The 20,710-nt window shown below is 46.1% G+C and overlaps 1 protein-coding gene across 1 annotated transcript in view; it reads left to right on the top strand.

The window, feature by feature from the left end:
• The window catches only part of LOC110502326 (cilia- and flagella-associated protein 47), a 106,063-nt gene that overhangs the window by 15,717 nt on the left and 69,636 nt on the right, over window positions 1-20,710 (top strand). Inside the window, exons 15-32 of the mRNA XM_090207306.1 lie at window positions 79-323; window positions 1,773-1,903; window positions 1,986-2,108; window positions 2,201-2,332; window positions 3,266-3,343; window positions 9,395-9,542; window positions 9,695-9,780; window positions 12,042-12,231; window positions 13,123-13,211; window positions 13,388-13,583; window positions 14,121-14,352; window positions 15,137-15,403; window positions 17,063-17,163; window positions 17,311-17,466; window positions 17,879-18,075; window positions 18,159-18,235; window positions 19,236-19,457; window positions 19,560-19,743. Of these exons, the coding sequence (XP_090063432.1) occupies window positions 79-323; window positions 1,773-1,903; window positions 1,986-2,108; window positions 2,201-2,332; window positions 3,266-3,343; window positions 9,395-9,542; window positions 9,695-9,780; window positions 12,042-12,231; window positions 13,123-13,211; window positions 13,388-13,583; window positions 14,121-14,352; window positions 15,137-15,403; window positions 17,063-17,163; window positions 17,311-17,466; window positions 17,879-18,075; window positions 18,159-18,235; window positions 19,236-19,457; window positions 19,560-19,743 (2,854 nt within the window). The remainder of the gene's footprint in view (window positions 1-78; window positions 324-1,772; window positions 1,904-1,985; window positions 2,109-2,200; window positions 2,333-3,265; window positions 3,344-9,394; window positions 9,543-9,694; window positions 9,781-12,041; window positions 12,232-13,122; window positions 13,212-13,387; window positions 13,584-14,120; window positions 14,353-15,136; window positions 15,404-17,062; window positions 17,164-17,310; window positions 17,467-17,878; window positions 18,076-18,158; window positions 18,236-19,235; window positions 19,458-19,559; window positions 19,744-20,710) is intronic.

Here is a 20,710-nt window from a genome sequence, read left to right as displayed (position 1 = left end):
TCGAGTCCAATTCTTATTGATTGATTAACTGACTGCCTGGCTGACATTTGACTGGTAGATTCCATCTCCCTCTCACAGGTCAATCTCCTACACGGTGAATAGTCATCACCGAAGCCATGTCCTGGTTCAGTCCCAGCTGGTCCCTGTGGTCCTCCAGCTGTCCCAGAGCCAGGTGGTCCTGTCCCCTTCCCCCAGCTACCTGGCCCAGTCGGGCTACAGGGGTACTGTGACCCTGGTCAACCCCAGGAACCACCCGGCTGACTTCACCTGGAGGCCTATCATCACAGAGACGGGCCTGGCCTTCTCCATACGCCCAGCCACAGGTAGGCTGCTGCTCTGGGCCTTATCAAAACCACACACTACTGTAGTCCTTAATATGTACTGTAGTCTAGTCTTCTATATGTTCTGTATGGTGATGTACTGTAATCTAGTCTTCTATATGTTCTGTAGTCTAGTCTTCCATACAGTGGGGAGAACAAGTATTTGAAACACTGCCGATTTTGCAGGTTTTCCTACTTACAAAGCATGTAGAGGTCTGTACTTTTTATCATAGGTGCACTTCAACTGTGAGAGACGGACTCTAAAACAAAAATACAGAAAATCACATTGTATGATTTTTAAGTAATTAATTTGCATTTTATTGCATGACATAAGTATTTGATACATCAGAAAAGCAGAACTTAATATTTGGTACAGAAACCTTTGTTTGCAATTACAGAGATTATATGTTTCCTGTAGTTCTTGACCAGGTTTGCACACACTGCAGCAGGGATTTTGGCCCACTCCTCCATACAGACCTTCTCCAGATCCTTTAGGTTTCGGGGCTGTCTCTGGGCAATACGGACTTTCAGCTCCCTACAAATATTTTCTATTGGGTTCAGGTCTGGAGACTGGATAGGCCACTCCAGGACCTTGAGATGCTTCTTACAGAGCCACTCCTTAGTCGTCCTGGCTGTGGGTTTCGGGTCATTGTCATGCTGGAAGACCCAGCCACGACCCATCTTCAATGTTCTTACTGAGGGAAGGAGGTTGTTGGCCAAGATCTCGCGATACATGGCCCCATCCATCCTCCCCTCAATACGGTGCAGTCATCCTGTCCCCTTTGCAGAAAAGCATCCCCAAAGAATGATGTTTCCACCTCCATGCTTCACGGTTGGGATGGTGTTCTTGGGGTTGTACTCATCCTTCTTCTTCCTCCAAACACGGCTAGTGGAGTTTAGACCAAAAAGCTCTATTTTTGTCTCATCAGACCACATGACCTTCTCCCATTCCTCCTATGGATCATCCAGATGGTCATTGGCAAACTTCAGACGGGCCTGGACATGCGCTGGCTTGAGCAGGGGGACCTTGTGTGCGCTGCAGGATTTTAATCCATGACGGCGTAGTGTGTTACTAATGGTTTTCTTTGAGACTGTGGTCCCAGCTCTCTTCAGGTCATTGACCCGGTCCTGCCGTGTTGTTCTGGGGGAGGAAAACCTGCAAAATCGGCAGTGTATCAAATACTTGTTCTCCCCACTGTATGTACTGTATGGTGATGTACTGTAGTCTAGTCTTCTATATGTTCTTTATGGTGATGTACTTTAGTCTAGTCTCTATATGTTCTGTATGGTGCTGTTCTGTAGTCTAGTCTTCTATATGTACTGTATGGTGATGTACTGTAGTCTAGTCTCTATATGTTCTGTATGGTGATGTACGTGTCTCTAGTATCGCTCTCTCTCCCTACCACCCTTTCTGTCTCTCCCTCCCTCTCTCCCTCCTCTTCTCTCTGCCAGGTACTGTGGAGGCGTACAGGGAGTTAGACTGTGAGGTGATGTGGCATCCCTCTTTCTCCTCTCCTCTGGAGGGACAGTTTGACCTGTGTGTTCACCAGGGAAACACCGCACAGCTACGATGTCTGGCCAAGGTGTGTGTGTATCTGTGTGTTTCTGTAGTTGAGGTTCCTGTGATTGTTAATGTAGAGAGAGATCCCATTCCCCTCCCTCCAGCTTGGTTCATCCAGTGTGCAGCTGGCTGAGAAACATCTGGTGTTTGGATCAGTACCTCTCATCTTCCCCTCCGTCAGGACCGCAACGCTACACAACACAGGACACAACCATGCCTACTTCCAGGTACACACTCCACACCGGGTCTTTGTACCATTTATACTTGTGAGTGTGTTTTATAGAGGTATAGCGTGTGTGTGTGTGTGTGTGTGTATCAGGTGTTGGACGTGTACCCCCTGCCTGGCATGGTGGTGACCCCCACCGAGGGTGTGGTACCTGTGGGGGGGCAGGCAGAGGTCCAGGTGCACCTCAACCCCGGAGCTGTCATGAAGTTTGACACCAGAGTGGAGGTGAAGGAAACAGACACCCAACAAGTCTGTACAAACACACAACATATTAAAAAGTCTCTACAAACACACAACATATCATGGTCTCTACAAATAATGACATTATTATTTCATTATTTCCGAAACCTAAATAACCTCTAGTCTTATCTGTCATTATTTCAGAAACATAAATAACCTCTAGTCTTATCTGTCATTATTTCAGAAACATAAATAACCTCTAGTCTTATCTGTCATTATTTCAGAAACATAAATAACCTCTAGTCTTACCTGCCATTATTTCAGAAACCTAAATAACCTCTAGTCTTACCTGTCATTATTTCAGAAACCTAAATAACCTCTAGTCTTACCTGTCATTATTTCAGAAACATAAATAACCTCTAGTCTTATCTGTCATTATTTCAGAAACATAAATAACCTCTAGTCTTATCTGTCATTATTTCAGAAACCTAAATAACCTCTAGTCTTACCTGTCATTATTTCAGAAACCTAAATAACCTCTAGTCTTATCTGTCATTATTTCAGAAACCTAAATAACCTCTAGTCTTATCTGTCATTATTTCAGAAACCTAAATAACCTCTAGTCTTATCTGTCATTATTTCAGAAACCTAAATAACCTCTAGTCTTATCTGTCATTATTTCAGAAACCTAAATAACCTCTAGTCTTACCTGTCATTATTTCAGAAACCTAAATAACCTCTAGTCTTATCTGTCATTATTTCCGAAACCTAAATAACCTCTAGTCTTACCTGTCATTATTTCCGAAACCTAAATAACCTCTAGTCTTACCTGTCATTATTTCAGAAACCTAAATAACCTCTAGTCTTACCTGTCATTATTTCAGAAACCTAAATAACCTCTAGTCTTACCTGTCATTATTTCAGAAACCCAGATAGTCATGATGGATGAGCTTGTCTAACGAGGTGTGTGTGTTGCAGATAGCTCTAAGGAACATGAAATCTCTGGAGCTGAGAGTGGGCGGGTCGGTCGAGCCCCCTCTGGTGGACATCAACGTGGTGAGTTCATATGTGGAGCCCCCCCCCCCCCCCCCCCCCTGGTGGACATCAATGTGGTGAGTTCATATGTGGAGCCCCCCTGGTAAACATCAACATGGTGAGTTCATATGTGGAGCCCCCCCCCCCTGGTCACAGTTGAAGTGTACCGGGACTTCCCGGGTGGCGCAGTGGTTAAGGGCGCTGTACTGCAGCGCCAGCTGTGCCATCAGAGTCCCTGGGTTCGCGCCCAGGCTCTGTCGTAACCGGCCGCGACCGGGAGGTCCGTGGGGCGACGCACAATTGGCCTAGCGTCGTCCGGGTTAGGGAGGGCTTGGTCGGTAGGGATGTCCTTGTCTCATCGCGCACCAGCGACTCCTGTGGCGGGCCGGGCGTAGTGCACGCTAACCAAGGTTGCCAGGTGCACGGTGTTTCCTCCGACGCATTGGTGCGGCTGGCTTCCGGGTTGGATGCGCGCTGTGTTAAGAAGCAGTACGGCTGGTTGGGTTGTGTATCAGAAGACGCATGACTTTCAACCTTCATCTCTCCCGAGCCCGTACGGGAGTTGTAGCGATGAGACAAGATAGTAGCTACTAAAATAATTGGATACATTGAAATTGGGGAGAAAAAGGGGTAATTTTTTTTTTTATTACAAAAAATTGAAGTGTACCTATGATGAAAATTACAGGCCTCTCTCATCTTTTTAAGTGGGAGAACTTGCACAATTGGTGGCTGACTAAATACTTTTTTGCCCCACTGTATGTGTGTATGTACAGTGGCAAGAAAAAGTATGTGAACCCTTTGGAATCACCTGGATTTCTGAATACATTGTTCATAACATTTGATCTGATCTTCATCTAAGTCACAACAACAGACCAACATAGTGTGCTTAAACTAATAACACACAAACAATGTGGCTTTTTTTTCTCTGCACATAATGGTGTGTGTTCCTTCCAAACAACTCAACTGTAGTTTAATCTGTCCACATAATATTTTGCCAGAAGCGCTGTGGAACATCCAGATGCTCTTTTGTTAACTTCAAATGTGCTGCATTGTTTTTTTTTGAGACAGCAGTGGCTTCTTCCGTGGTGTCCTCCCATGAACACCATTCTTGTTTAGTGTTTTACGTATCGTAGACTCGTCAGAGATATTAGCATGTTCCAGAGATTTCTGTAAGTCTTTAGCTGACACTCTAGGATTCTTCTTAACCTCATTGAACATTCTGCTCTGTGCTCTTGCAGTCATCTTTGCAGGACGGACTCTCCTGTAGCAACAGTGCTGAACTTTCTCCACTTATAGACAAGTTGTCTTACTGTGGACTGATGAACATCAAGGCTTTTAGAGATACTTCTGTAACAATTAGGTCTTCTGAGATCTCTCTTGTTCGAGGCATGGTTCCCATCAGGCAATGCTTCTTGTGAATAGCAAACTCACATTTTGTGAGTGTTTTTATAGGGCAGGGCAGCTCTAACCAACATCTCCAATCTCGTCTCATTGATTGGACTCCGGGTTAGTTGACTCCTGACTCCAATTATCTTTTGGAGAAGTCATTAGCCTGGGGGGTTCACCTACTTTTTCCAACCTACACTGTGAATGTTTAAATTATGTAATATAGACAAGAAAAATACAATAATTGGTGTGTTATTAGTTTAAGCAGACTGTGTCTGTTGTTGTGACTTAGATGAAGATCAGATCAAATGTGATGACCAATTTATTCAGAAATCCAGGTAACTCCAAAGGGTTCACATAGTTTTTCTTGCCACGTGTGTGTGTGTGTGTGTGTGTGTGTGTGTGTGTGTGTGTCTGTGTGTGTGTGTGTGTGTCTGTGTGTGTGTGTGTGTGTGTCTGTGTGTGTGTGTGTGTGTGTGTGTGTGTGTGTCTGTGTGTCTGTGTCTGTGTCTGTGTCTGTGTGTGTGTCTGTGTGTGTGTGTGTGTGTGTGTCTGTGTCTGTGTCGGTGTGTGTGTCTGTGTGTGTGTGTGTGTGTGTGTGTGTGTGTCTGTCTGTGTGTGTGTGTGTGTGTGTCTGTGTGTGTGTGTGTCTGTGTGTGTGTGTGTGTGTGTGTGTGTGTGTGTGTCTGTGTGTCTGTGTGTCTGTGTCTGTGTATGTGTCTGTGTGTGTGTGTGTGTGTGTGTGTACGAAACACACAGAACAGCAGAGCATAACAGCGTGTCCTGAATATGCCCTGTCAGGAGCACACTACAGCAGTCTGTGTGTGTGTGTGTGTGTGTCTGTGTCTGTGTCTGTGTGTCTGTGTGTGTGTGTGTGTGTACGGAACACACAGCGTGTCCTGAATATGCCCTGTCAGGAACACACTACAGCCTCTCTAGTCCTTTTCTGCTGAGTTGTGGAAAACAAACAATCCATACCAATTCATCATAACAACAAAGTCTGCTGCTTCCTGGTTTGAAATGAATGGAAACCCCTTTTCCAACAGAACAAGATGAATGTGGTGGTGTTCACTGCCTTGAAATGAGCAGGTGGTTCACACACAAAAATAGACAACTTTTTGTGTGTGAATAGTCCTTCTTCCTTTTTGCAATGGGGAGTTCTTAAAAAAAAAAAATCAGAATTGACATGTTTTCCTTTGGAGTGTTTGTCTCAGCTCCTTAGCTGGGCTCTGTAGAATGAGCTGCTGGGCTCTGTAGAATGAGCTGCTGGGCTCTGTAGAATGAGCTGCTGGGCTCTGTAGAATGAGCTGCTGGGCTCTGTAGAATGAGCTGCTGGGCTCTGTAGAATGAGCTGCTGGGCTCTGTAGAATGAGCTGCTGGGCTCTGTAGAATGAGCTGCTGGGCTCTGTAGAATGAGCTGCTGGGCTCTGTAGAATGAGCTGCTGGGCTCTGTAGAATGAGCTGCTGGGCTCTGTAGAATGAGCTGCTGGGCTCTGTAGAATGAGCTGCTGGGCTCTGTAGAATGAGCTGCTGGGCTCTGTAGAATGAGCTGCTGGGCTCTATAGAATGAGCTGCTGGGCTCTGTAGAATGAGCTGCTGGGCTCTATAGAATGATCTGCTGGGCTCTGTAGAATGAGCTGCTGGGCTCTGTAGAATGAGCTGCTGGGCTCTGTAGAATGAGCTGCTGGGCTCTGTAGAATGAGCTGCTGGGCTCTGTAGAATAAGCTGCTGGGCTCTATAGAATGAGCTGCTGGGCTCTGTAGAATGAGCTGCTGGGCTCTGTAGAATGAGCTGCTGGGCTCTATAGAATGAGCTGCTGGGCTCTGTAGAATGAGCTGCTGGGCTCTATAGAATGAGCTGCTGGGCTCTGTAGAATGAGCTGCTGGGCTCTGTAGAATGAGCTGCTGGGCTCTGTAGAATGATCTGCTGGGCTCTGTAGAATGAGCTGCTGGGCTCTGTAGAATGAGCTGCTGGGCTCTGTAGAATGAGCTGCTGGGCTCTGTAGAATGAGCTGCTGGGCTCTGTAGAATGAGCTGCTGGGCTCTGTAGAATGAGCTGCTGGGCTCTGTAGAATGAGCTGCTGGGCTCTGTAGAATGAGCTGCTGGGCTCTGTAGAATGAGCTGCTGGGCTCTGTAGAATGAGCTGCTGGGCTCTGTAGAATGAGCTGCTGGACTCTGTAGAATGAGCTGCTGGGCTCTGTAGAATAAGCTGCTGGGCTCTGTAGAATGAGCTGCTGGGCTCTGTAGAATGAGCTGCTGGGCTCTGTAGAATGAGCTGCTGGGCTCTGTAGACTGAGCTGCTGGGCTCTGTAGAATGAGCTGCTGGGCCACGCAGGCTTTGAAGAGGGCAGGCCACGCTTACAGCTGGATCCAACTGGATCCTCCCTCTCCTTTAACTGGATCCTCCCTCTCCTTTAACTGGATCCTCCCTCTCCGTTAACTGGATTCTCCCTCTCCTTTAACTGGATCCTCCCTCTCCTTTAACTGGATCCTCCCTCTCCTTTAACTGGATCCTCCCTCTACCTGGATCCTCCCTCTCCTTTAACTGGATCCTCCCTCTCCTTTAACTGGATCCTCCCTCTACCTGGATCCTCCCTCTCCTTTAACTGGATCCTCCCTCTCCTTTAACTGGATCCTCCCTCTACCTGGATCCTCCCTCTCCTTTAACTGGATCCTCCCTCTACCTGGATCCTCCCTCTCCTTTAACTGGATCCTCCCTCTCCTTTAACTGGATCCTCCCTCTCCTTTAACTGGATCCTCCCTCTCCTTTAACTGGATCCTCCCTCTCCTTTAACTGGATCCTCCTTCTCCTTTAACTGGATCCTCACTCTCCTTTAACTGGATCCTCCCTCTCCTTTAACTGGATTCTCCCTCTCCTTTAACTGGATTCTCCCTTTTCATTCTTTCATTTTCAGAGAGCAGAGCTGAGCTGTTCATTTTCAGAGATCAAAGCTGAGCTGTTCATTTTCAGAGAGCAGAACAGAGCTGAGCTGTTCATTTTCAGAGAGCAGATCAAAGCTGAGCTGTTCATTTTCAGAGAGCAGAACAGAGCTGAGCTGTTCATTTTCAGAGAGCAGATCAAAGCTGAGCTGTTCATTTTCAGAGAGCAGAGCAGACCTGTTCATTTTCAGAGAGCAGAGCAGATCTGTTCATTTTCAGAGAGCAGAACAGAGCTGAGCTGTTCATTTTCAGAGAGCAGAGCAGACCTGTTCATTTTCAGAGAGCAGAACAGAGCTGAGCTGTTCATTTTCAGAGAGCAGAGCTGAGCTGTTCATTTTCAGAGAGCAGAGCAGACCTGTTCATTTTCTGAAGGCTGTTTTTTTTGCCACAGTCAGAAAACAAAACATTCAACTCGGTCTGTAAAATATTTAGACTCCTTAAATATTCCTCCTCTCAGAAACATCTCTCCATCTTACTTATCCTCCTCCTCCTCCTCTCAGAAACATCTCTCCATCTTAGTTATCCTCCTCCTCTCAGAAACATCTCTCCATCTTAGTTATCCTCCTCCTCCTCTCAGAAACATCTCTCCATCTTAGTTATCCTCCTCCTCCTCCTCTCAGAAACATCTCTCCATCTTAGTTATCCTCCTCCTCTCAGAAACATCTCTCCATCTTAGTTATCCTCCTCCTCCTCTCAGAAACATCTCTCCATCTTAGTTATCCTCCTCCTCCTCTCAGAAACATCTCTCCATCTTTGTTATCCTCCTCCTCCTCCTCTCAGAAACATCTCTCCATCTTAGTTATCCTCCTCCTCCTCTCAGAAACATCTCTCCATCTTAGTTATCCTCCTCCTCCTCCTCTCAGAAACATCTCTCCATCTTAGTTATCCTCCTCCTTTCAGAAACATCTCTCCATCTTACTTATCCTCCTCCTCCTCCTCTCAGAAACATCTCTCCATCTTAGTTATCCTCCTCCTCTCAGAAACATCTCTCCATCTTAGTTATCCTCCTCCTCCTCTCAGAAACATCTCTCCATCTTAGTTATCCTCCTCCTCCTCCTCTCAGAAACATCTCTCCATCTTAGTTATCCTCCTCCTCTCAGAAACATCTCTCCATCTTAGTTATCCTCCTCCTCCTCTCAGAAACATCTCTCCATCTTAGTTATCCTCCTCCTCCTCCTCCTCCTCTCAGAAACATCTCTCCATCTTAGTTATCCTCCTCCTTTCAGAAACATCTCTCCATCTTACTTATCCTCCTCCTCCTCCTCTCAGAAACATCTCTCCATCTTAGTTATCCTCCTCCTCTCAGAAACATCTCTCCATCTTAGTTATCCTCCTCCTCCTCTCAGAAACATCTCTCCATCTTAGTTATCCTCCTCCTCCTCTCAGAAACATCTCTCCATCTTTGTTATCCTCCTCCTCCTCTCAGAAACATCTCTCCATCTTAGTTATCCTCCTCCTCCTCTCAGAAACATCTCTTCATCTTTGTTATCATCCTCCTCCTCTCAGAAACATCTCTTCATCTTTGTTATCCTCCTCCTCCTCTCAGAAACATCTCTCCATCTTAGTTATCCTCCTCCTCCTCTCAGAAACATCTCTTCATCTTTGTTATCCTCCTCCTCTCAGAAACATCTCTTCATCTTTGTTATCCTCCTCCTCCTCTCAGAAACATCTCTTCATCTTTGTTATCCTCCTCCTCCTCCTCTCAGAAACATCTCTTCATCTTTGTTATCCTCCTCCTCCTCTCAGAAATCCTTCCTGTTCCACGGAGTGTATTCTGGTTCCAGTCGTGGCGTTCCGTTCTCCCTGAGGAACCGATCCTCTGCCCTGGCCCGGGTCCAGTTTGACCTGTCAGAACACACTGACTTCACCATCCACCTCCCTCCACACTCTGCAGGTATGTATTTGATTGATTGATAGACACATTGACTGTGACTGAAATGCTCTGAGAAGATAGACTGTCATAAACTGTCAGCCTAGTTCAATTTAGATGTATGGATTACTAAACTGGAGGCCTAATATTGAGAGCCAGGTGTTGGTGTGTTACAGGTACAAGCCAGGAGCCAGACGTGTTTGTGATGGATTTACAGGGGCAGCAGACTGCCCAGTGTTGCCTGGTGTTCTCCCCTAAACAAGTAAGGGCTCCATCCTCCCTCCTCTGTTTTCATTATCCCTCATCTATACTATTAATCACCAACACATCAACCACCTTCCACAGTCCTCCACCTACATCTGTGTATATTAATCACCAACACATCAACCACCTTCCACAGTACTCCACCTACATCTGTGTATATTAATCACCAACACATCAACCACCTTCCACAGTACTCCACCTACATCTGTGTCTATTAATCACCAACACATCAACCACCTACCACAGTCCTCCACCTACATCTGTGTCTATTAATCACCAACACATCAACCACCTACCACAGTCCTCCACCTACATCTGTGTCTATTAATCACCTTCCACAGTCCTCCACCTACATCTGTGTATATTAATCACCAACACATCAACCACCTTCCACAGTCCTCCACCTACATCTGTGTCTATTAATCACCTTCCACAGTACTCCACCTACATCTGTGTCTATTAATCACCAACACATCAACCACCTACCACAGTCCTCCACCTACATCTGTGTCTATTAATCACCTTCCACAGTACTCCACCTACATCTGTGTCTATTAATCACCAACACATCAACCACCTACCACAGTCCTCCACCTACATCTGTGTCTATTAATCACCTTCCACAGTACTCCACCTACATCTGTGTCTATTAATCACCAACACATCAACCACCTTCCACAGTCCTCCACCTACATCTGTGTCTATTAATCACCTTCCACAGTACTCCACCTACATCTGTGTCTATTAATCACCAACACATCAACCACCTTCCACAGTCCTCCACCTACATCTGTGTCTATTAATCACCTTCCACAGTACTCCACCTACATCTGTGTCTATTAATCACTAACACATCAACCACCTTCCACAGTACTCCACCTACATCTGTGTCTATTAATCACCTTCCACAGTACTCCACCTACATCTGTGTCTATTAATCACCAACACATCAACCACCTTCCACAGTACTCCACCTACATCTGTGTCTATTAATCACCAACACATCAACCACCTTCCACAGTACTCCACCTACATCTGTGTCTATTAATCACCAACACATCAACCACCTTCCACAGTACTCCACCTACATCTGTGTCTATTAATCACCAACACATCAACCACCTTCCACAGTACTCCACCTACATCTGTGTCTATTAATCACCAACACATCAACCACCTACCACAGTACTCCACCTACATCTGTGTCTATTAATCACCAACACATCAACCACCTTCCACAGTACTCCACCTACATCTGTGTCTATTAATCACCAACACATCAACCACCTACCACAGTCCTCCACCTACATCTGTGTCTATTAATCACCAACACATCAATCACCGTCCACAGTACTCCACCTACATCTGTGTCTATTAATCACCAACACATCAACCACCTTCCACAGTACTCCACCTACATCTGTGTCTATTAATCACCAACACATCAACCACCTTCCACAGTCCTCCACCTACATCTGTGTCTATTAATCACCTTCCACAGTCCTCCACCTACATCTGTGTCTATTAATCACCAACACATCAACCACCTTCCACAGTACTCCACCTACATCTGTGTCTATTAATCACCAACACATCAACCACCTTCCACAGTACTCCACCTACATCTGTGTCTATTAATCACCAACACATCAACCACCTTCCACAGTACTCCACCTACATCTGTGTCTATTAATCACCAACACATCAACCACCTTCCACAGTACTCCACCTACATCTGTGTCTATTAATCACCAACACATCAACCACCTTCCACAGTCCTCCACCTACATCTGTGTCTATTAATCACCTTCCACAGTCCTCCACCTACATCTGTGTCTATTAATCACCAACACATCAACCACCTTCCACAGTCCTCCACCTACATCTGTGTCTATTAATCACCTTCCACAGTCCTCCACCTACATCTGTGTCTATTAATCACCTTCCACAGTCCTCCACCTACATCTGTGTCTATTAATCACCTTCCACAGTCCTCCACCTACATCTGTGTCTATTAATCACCTTCCACAGTACTCCACCTACATCTGTGTCTATTAATCACCAACACATCAACCACCTTCCACAGTACTCCACCTACATCTGTGTTTATAATATACATGTTTTCCCTGAACACAGAGACATCAAGGATAAGTTCTCCCCACCATAATCATGATCCTAACTTCATCATTACACCAAACGGAACTGACCCAAACCCCATCCCATCTCTATCAGTCGGTAGTTCCTGTGTTTGTCCTGCAGGTGGCAGCGTATGACTTCAACCTGTCTGTGACGGTCAACGGTGTGGGCATGCCTCCCTTCTCCTCTTCCTCCTCCTCCGCCCCTCCCAACTCTGTCCCCAAGTCCTCCTCTTCCCGGGACCAACACATCGTCACCCCGCGCCCACTGCCCATCACCATGGAGACGCTATCACGCAGGGTGCAGGCCACAGGTTAGAGGAGTGGAGATACGGGGTCAGAAAGTGTGTCAGTTGCCTGCCTGAACCATTGGCCTGAACAGATGGACTGAGATGTTCTGTCCCTGCAGTATACTTAATATATATATATATATATATATATATATATATATATATATATATATATATATTTTTTTTTTAAATAAACTTTTCTTGCTGCTTTTCCTTGACAGTAAACAAACAACAGACAAAAACAAGAAACAACTTAACATTTACATACATTTCCACAAACATCAATGACATCACACTTTCTCAGACCTACATGTTCCCACTGTATCCACATCCAACGTTGTTTCCAATACTTGTAAGACTCCATATGACCTCACAATGTGCTATGTTGTTTCTGTCCCTGCAGTATACTAGACAGTAATGACACTACACACTCAGCATTCCATAGGGCTCTGAGATAAGAAAATAGGTTGAAGATAAGAGGGGTTTAGGAGCTGTGATAAGACAATAGGTTGAAGATAAGAGTGTTTTAGGAGCTGAGATAAGAAAATAGGTTGAAGATAAGAGAGGTTTAGGAGCTGAGATAAGACAATAGGTTGAAGATAAGAGTGGTTTAGGAGCTGAGATAAGACAATAGGTTGAAGATAAGAGTGGTTTAGGAGCTGAGATAAGAAAATAGGTTGAAGATAAGAGTGGTTTAGGAGCTGAGATAAGAAAATAGGTTGAAGATAAGAGTGGTTTAGGAGCTGAGATAAGACAATAGGTTGAAGATAAGAGTGGTTTAGGAGCTGTGATAAGACAATAGGTTGAAGATAAGAGTGGTTTAGGAGCTGTGATAAGACAATAGGTTGAAGATAAGAGGGGTTTAGGAGCTGTGTAATTAGCACTTAATATATTCTGTACCTGTGTGTTCCTCAGCCCTGTGTGTCCCGCTGGAGATGTCACCATCAAGTCTCCAGTTTGATCTGGAGCCCTTTAGCTCAGTTACTACTACCTCACAAACTCAGGTAGCTACTGTCACCTCACCACTCCACCAACTACTAAAGCAGGTAGATTCTGAATGGCAGATGTTTCTCATGGCTGGCAGAGAGAAAGAGCTTGATATTCCCAACTGAGAGGCAGTTTGTGTGTTGTTGGGCTGAGCTACAACCAGCTGGAAGCTCTTCTCCTCTGTTGTCTCCAGACCGTAGAGCTGAGGAACGTGTCTGACAAGAGGCTGAGCTGGAGGATTGACTGCAGCGCTGCAGTAACACCAGGAGGGGGCAGTAGCACCAGCAGCAATGAGGGGCTGTTCATTGTCAGTCCTACTGCTGGGACACTGGAGCCACTGCAGTGTGTGTCGGTCACTGTCTCCCTCTCTCCTGAGAGAGTCCCACCAGGTTAACCCCTCTCTCACCTCACCCTCAGAGCTCACTTCTGGTGGACAGTTAATATAATTATAATAACAACACTCCAAAGTTCATCGTTTTTTATTTATTTAACTTGACAAGTCAGTTAAGAGCAAATTATTATTTACAATGACGGCCAAACCTGGACGACTCTGGGACAATTGTGCGCCGCCCTGTGGGACTCCCAATCACGTCCGGTTGTGATATAGCCTGTAATCGAACCAGGGTCTGTAGTGACGCCTCTAGCACTGAGATGCAGTGCCTTAGACCACCTGAACCAGGGTCTGTAGTGACGTCTCTAGCACTGAGATGCAGTGTCTTAGACCACCTGAACCAGGGTCTGTAGTGACGCCTCTAGCACTGAGATGCAGTGCCTTAGACCACCTGAACCAGGGTCTGTAGTGACGTCTCTAGCTCTGAGATGCAGTGTTATGTTTAGATGAGTCCTGCTGCTACTGAATGATTTCATGGAGGTTCTGTAAGTGTTTTTTTATGTGTTTTGTTCTGCATCTTCACTCTTTCTACCAGTGACAGCGGGTCAGATCGAGGTGTCCCTCCCTCTTTTTCTGTCTGAGGAGGGGCAGGAGGAGAGAGAGGGGGAGGAGGGGGGAGCCCCTCACCCCTACAGGGTGCTGTCTCTCAGTGCCAACCCTCACCCCCCCAGCATCACCTTCCTCCCCCCTCGAGTTCTCCTCACCCCTGTCCCTCTGGACACACCCTCCACCACCACCCTCTTCCTGCTCCCCACCGGGTACCCCAGGTCTGTACCACCCATCCACCTGCCTGTCATGATGTGCTTCCACCCACTAACTGACTGTTTACTGTAGTAGAGTAATGATCTCTATGCTCTGATAGGTGGCCTGTGTATTTATAACCTGATCCAGCAGTGTTACAGCTCCAGATAAACAGATCTGCATTTACATACAGTAATAATACAGAATAGAGTCCCATTATAGAGTCCCATTATAGAGTCCCATTATAGAGTCTCATTATAGAGTCTCATTATAGAGTCCCATTATAGAGTCTCATTATAGAGTCTCATTATAGTCCCACTATAGAGTCCCACTATAGAGTCCCATTATAGTCCCACTATAGAGTCCCACTATAGTCCCACTATAGAGTCCCATTATAGAGTCCCATAATAGAGTCCCACTATAGAGTCCCATTATAGAGTCTCATTATAGAGTCTCATTATAGAGTCCCATAATAGAGTCCCACTATAGAGTCCCACTATAGAGTCCCATTATAGTCCCACTATAGAGTCCCACTATAGTCCCACTATAGAGTCCCATTATAGAGTCCCATAATAGAGTCCCACTATAGAGTCCCATTATAGAGTCTCATTATAGAGTCCCATTATAGAGTCCCATTATAGAGTCCCATTATAGAGTTCCATTATAGAGTCCCATTATAGAGTCCCATAATAGAGTCTCATTATAGAGTCCCATTATAGAGTCATTATAGAGTAATTATAGAGTCATATATTAATATCCCATATAGTGCAATACAGTCTCACCTCTGTGACCTTTGCCTTCTGACCCTAGTGGTTCCTGTCTGCGTGTGGAGGTGGAGGAGATGGTTCTGAAGGATGGCAGTCGGGTGAAGCCCCTCTCAGTCAGCCTGCCCCACAACGGCACCGTCCCTCCCCAGACCCACACAGAGCCCCAGACCCACACAGAGTCCCGGACCCACACAGAGCCCCAGACCCACACAGAGCCCCAGACCCCCATCACCTGCACAGTGACCTTCTGCTCCCCTCAGCCCCTGGACCTCAGCTCACACATCACATTCCTGGACCACCTCAACAACAGGTACGGATACTTAGGAAACCTCGTCCCAGTCAGCCACACATACTGTTCATTATCTCTCTCTCTTTTGTACTCTAGATCTAGAAGGCCCTTCTTGCCTTGTCTCTCAGATCATTTCTCTCTTTCTCTCTCTCTCTCTCTCTCTCTCTCTCTCTCTCTCTCTCTCTCTCTCTTTTGCACTCTAGATCTTTCTCTGTTTCTGTCTCTCTCTCTTTCTCTCTCTGTTTCTTTCTCTCAATTAAATTCAATTCAAGGGGCTTTATTGGCATGGGAAACATGTGTTAACATTGCCAAAGCAAGTGAGGTAGATAATATACAAAAGTGAAATAAACAATCAATATTAACAGTAAACATTACACATACAGAAATTTCAAAACAATAAAGACATTACAAATGTAATATTATATATATACAGTGTTGTAACAATGTACAAATGGTTAAAGTACACAAGGGAAAATAAATAAGCATAAATATGGGTTGTATTTACAATGGTGTTTGTTCTACACTGGTTGCCCTTTTCTCGTGGCAACAGGTCACAAATCTTGCTGCTGTGATGGCACACTGTGGAATTTCACCCAGTAGATATTGGGAGTTTATCAAAATTGGATTTGTTTTCGAATTCTTTGTGGATCTGTGTAATCTGAGGGAAATATGTCTCTCTAATATGGTCATACATTGGGCAGGAGGTTAGGAAGTGCAGCTCAGTTTCCACCTCATTTTGTGGGCAGTGAGCACATAGTCTGTCTTCTCTTGAGATCCAGGTCTGCCTACGGCGGCCTTTCTCAATAGCAAGGCTATGCTCACTGAGTCTGTACATAGTAAAAGCTTTCCTTAAGTTTGGGTCAGTCACAGTGGTCAGGTATTCTGCCACTGTGTACTCTCTGTTTAGGGCCAAATAGCATCCTAGTTTGCTCTGTTTTTTTGTTAATTCTCTCCGATATGTCAAGTAATTATCTTTTTTTATTTTTTTTTATCGTTTTCTCATGATTTGGTTGGGTCTAATTGTGCTGCTGTCCTAGGGCTCTGTGGGGTGTGTTTGTGTTTGTGAACAGAGCCCCAGGACCAGCTTGCTTAGGGGACTCTTCTCCAGGTTCATCTCTCTGTAGGTGAAGGCTTTGTTATGGAAGGTTTGGGAATCGCTTCTTTTTAGGTGGTTGTAGAATTTAACGTCTCTTTTCTGGATTTTGATAATTAGTGGGTATCGGCCCAATTCTGCTCTGCATGCATTATTTGGTCTTCTACGTTGTACACAGAGGATATTTTTGCAGAATTCTGCATGCAGTCTCAATTTGGTGTTTGTCCCATTTTGTGAAGTCTTGGTTGGTGAGCGGACCCCAGACCTCACAACCATAAAGGGCAATGGGCTCTATGACTGATTCAAGTATTTTTAGCCAGATCCTAATTGGTATGTTGAATTTTATGTTCCTTTTGATGGCATAGAAGGCCCTTCTTGCCTTGTCTCTCATCATTTCTCTCTCTCTCTCTCTCTCTCTCTCTCTCTGTCTCTCTCTCTCTCTCTCTCTCTCTCTCTCTCTCTCTCTCTCTCTCTCTCTCTAGCTTCGTCCAGTGATGTCTTATTTTCTCTCCTCCTCTCTCTCTCCTGTCTTAGTCCAGAGTTGTACATGATGTATTAATTTCTCTCCTATCTGTCGGTCTCTTCAGGTTCAGGGTGGAGGTCTGTGCTACAGCAGATAACAGTTTGTTGACAGTGTGGCCCTACCTGGCTCTGCACCGCTCTGAGCAGCAGATAGTCCTCAAGAGTGGTACGTCCTGCTGTCCTGTTCTGTACCCACAACACACTGCACCGTGTACAGCATTCATACACTCACACTGAGGAGGACTGTCTACTAATCTAAGTATCTCTGTTCTTCCACCCCCCACCCTAACTGGTCCATGTGGTTGTCACTCAGGTTGTCTGAGCGGCTGCAGCGGCGAATCAGGGCCCTCTCAGATGACAGGGAAGGCGGTGCTACAGCCATGCTACTCCCCCAGCCCTCTCTCTCGCTACACTTCCTCCTCCTCCACCTTCACTTTCCTCTCCTCCACCAGTAATCACTCCACCTCTGGTGAGACACACCTCTACAGCTACACTGCTACTTCCCCAGCCCTCTCTCTCGCTACACTTCCTCCTCCTCCACCTTCGCTTTCCTCTCCTCCACCAGTAATCACTCCACCTCTGGTGAGACACACCTCTACAGCTACACTGCTACTTCCCCAGCCCTCTCTCTCGCTACACTTCCTCCTCCTCCACCTTCGCTTTCCTCTCCTCCACCAGTAATCACTCCACCTCTGGTGAGACACACCTCCACAGCTACACTGCTACACACCAGACCTGGTCAAATACAGTATGTGAAGTACGGTGAAGTACTGGGGCCTTAACTTGGTTTTCCCCCTACAAAGGTACCACTACCACAATCCCAAATAATAACCCCAAAGTGCCCATTCCAAGCTGAATCAAACATATTGACCTGCCTTCAGACTCTGGAGACAGCAGGAGTAGGACTGGGAGTGCAGGACCAGGACCTAGAGGGAAGGAGGACTGGCCCCAGAAGGAGACAGAGGGTGAAAGAGAGACGGATGGTGTGACTGACCAGCAACAGTGGCAGCAGCAGGGTATACCAGTGTTTCCAGGGCAGGACTCAGAGGAGGGGTTGTACTACCACAGCATCCTGCAGGTAACAACTGGTAAATCACTCTGGGACAACTGCTGATAGAACAAAGGCTGTATAGCTAAATGTGATTGCTTGATTGCTTGCAGGCCGTACAGAAGTGGTTCAGTCAGTTTGGCTGGCCCCGTGGACCAAACCCCATCTCTCTACCACGCTCTCTCAGAAGGTAAACCTCATCTCTCTACCACGCTCTCTCAGAGTGTAAACCTCATCTCTCTACCACGCTCTCTCAGACGGTAAACCTCATCTCTCTACCACGCTCTCTCAGAAGGTAAACCTCATCTTTCTACCACACTCTCTCAGAAGGTAAACCTCATCTCTCTACCACGCTCTCTCAGAAGGTAAACCTCATCTCTCTACCACGCTCTCTCAGAGTGTAAACCTCATCGCTCTACCACGCTCTCTCAGACGGTAAACCTCATCTCTCTACCACGCTCTCTCAGAAGGTAAACCTCATCTTTCTACCACACTCTCTCAGAAGGTAAACCTCATCTCTCTACCGCGCTCTCTCAGAAGGTAAACCTCATCTCTCTACTACGCTCTCTCGGAAGGTAAACCTCATCTCTCGACCATGCTCTCTCAGAAGGTAAACCTCATCTCTCTACCACACTCTCTCAGAAGGTAAACCTCATCTCTCTACCACGCTCTCTCAGAAGGTAAACCTCATCTCTCTACCACGCTCTCTCAGAAGGTAAACCTCATCTCTCTACCATGCTCTCTCAGAAGGTAAACCTCATCTCTCTACCATGCTCTCTCAGAAGGTAAACCTCATCTCTCTACCACGCTCTCAGAAGGTAGATGGACTGGTATCCGTCACACATATTTTATTTTATGTTTTCATTACGTTATGTTATTATTAGTCTCTCCTCTCTCTCTCTCCCTCTCTCTCTCTCTCTCTTTCTACCTCCCCCCTCTCTCTCTCTCTCTCTCTCTTTCTCCCTCCCTCCCCTCTCTCTCTCTTTCTCACTCCCCCCTCTCTCTCTCTCTCGCTCTCTCTTTCTCCCTCCTCTCTCTCTCTCTATCTCTCTTTCTCCCTCTCTCCCCTCTCCCTCTCTCTCTCTCTCTCTCCCTCCCTCCCTCTCTCCCTCTCTCTCTCTCTCTCTCTCTCTTTCTCCCTCCTCTCTCCCTCTCTCTCTCCTCTGTCCTCTCTATCTATCTCTCCCCAGGGTGGTATGTAGAGTCCAGACAGTAGACTCCAGCTCTAGTGAGTGGAGGAACTCGTACCTTATGAGTCAAGGTAAAGACACACGGACCATCTACGACATGCTGCGTCACCTGAGCGGACAGACACTTCCTGGTGTGAGCACCAACCAATCGCTGCCCTGCAACCTCACTGAGCGCGTGCAGCAGCTGCTCCACTGGAACACAGTGCTGCTGGCCTTCCTCAGGTACCACACAGACAGTTAATCACTCATACACGGACAACTCCGCCGGCCGCCGTACGCAGGCACACACGCTCACCGGCCTCCTCACTGTGTTGTGATCTTCAGGAGGCAGGGAGCCTGTCTGTCCCACATCAGACCCGAGTACCTGTTAGACTCCCAGGAGTTCAGCCACTGGAGCTCTCTACAGGCCCAGTCCCAGTGTGATCAGAGGGGGCTGGACTACAGCAGCAAGGTCTTTGAATCCCTCAGTAAAAGGGCCTGGATGGATGTTCTACTGCAGACCTACAAGGCAAGAGAGTGTAGTCTTTCTATCTCTCGCTCTCTCTCTCTCTCTCTCTCTCTCTCTCTCTCTCTCTCTCTCTCTCTCTCTCTCTCTCTCTCTTTCTCTCTCTCACTTGCTCTCTCTTTCTCTCTATCGCTCGCTCTCTCTCTCTCTGTCTCTGTCTCTCTCTAATCTCTCTATCTCTCTCTCTCTCTCTCTCTCTCTCTAATCTCTCTCTCTAATCTCTCTCTCTCTCTCTAATCTCTCTCTCTAATCTCTCTCTCTCTCTCTCTCTCTCTCTCTCTCTCTCTCTCTCTCTAATCTCTCTCTCTAATCTCTCTCTCTCTCTCTCTCTCCTTCTCGGTCTCTCTCTCAATTTCAATTCAAGGGGCTTTATTGGCATGGGAAACATGTGTTAACATTGCCAAAGCAAGTGAGGTAGATAATATACAAAAGTGAAATAAACAATAAACACGAACAGTAAACATTACACATACAGAAGTTTCAAAACAATAAAGACAAATGTCATATTACAAATGTCATATTATATACAGTGGGGCAAGAAAGTATTTAGTCAGCCACGAATTGTGCAAGTTCTCCCACTTAAAAAGAAGAGAGAGGCCTGTAATTTTCATCATAGGTACACTTCAACTATGACAGACAAAAAAATCACATTGTAGGATTTTTAATGAATTTATTTGCAAATTATGGTGGAAAATAAGTATTTGGTCAATAACAAAAGTTTATCTCAATACTTTGTTATATACCCTTTGTTGGCAATGACAGAGGTCAAACGTTTTCTGTAAGTCTTCACAAGTTTTTCACACACTGTTGCTGGTATTTTGGCCCATTCCGCAATGCAGATCTCCTCTAGAGCAGTGATGTTTTGGGGCTGTTGCTGGGCAACACAGACTTTCAACTGGACATGTACTGGCTTAAGCAGGGGGACACGTCTGGAACTGCAGGATTTGAGTCCCTGGTGGCGTAGTGTGTT

Source organism: Oncorhynchus mykiss, chromosome 18, assembly GCF_057628025.1.
Source record: "Oncorhynchus mykiss isolate SJ-2025 chromosome 18, ASM5762802v1, whole genome shotgun sequence".
NCBI classification, from domain to species: Eukaryota; Metazoa; Chordata; class Actinopteri; order Salmoniformes; family Salmonidae; genus Oncorhynchus; species Oncorhynchus mykiss.
Note: the sequence above shows the minus strand (reverse complement) of the source record. Positions and strands in the feature narration are given on the sequence as shown.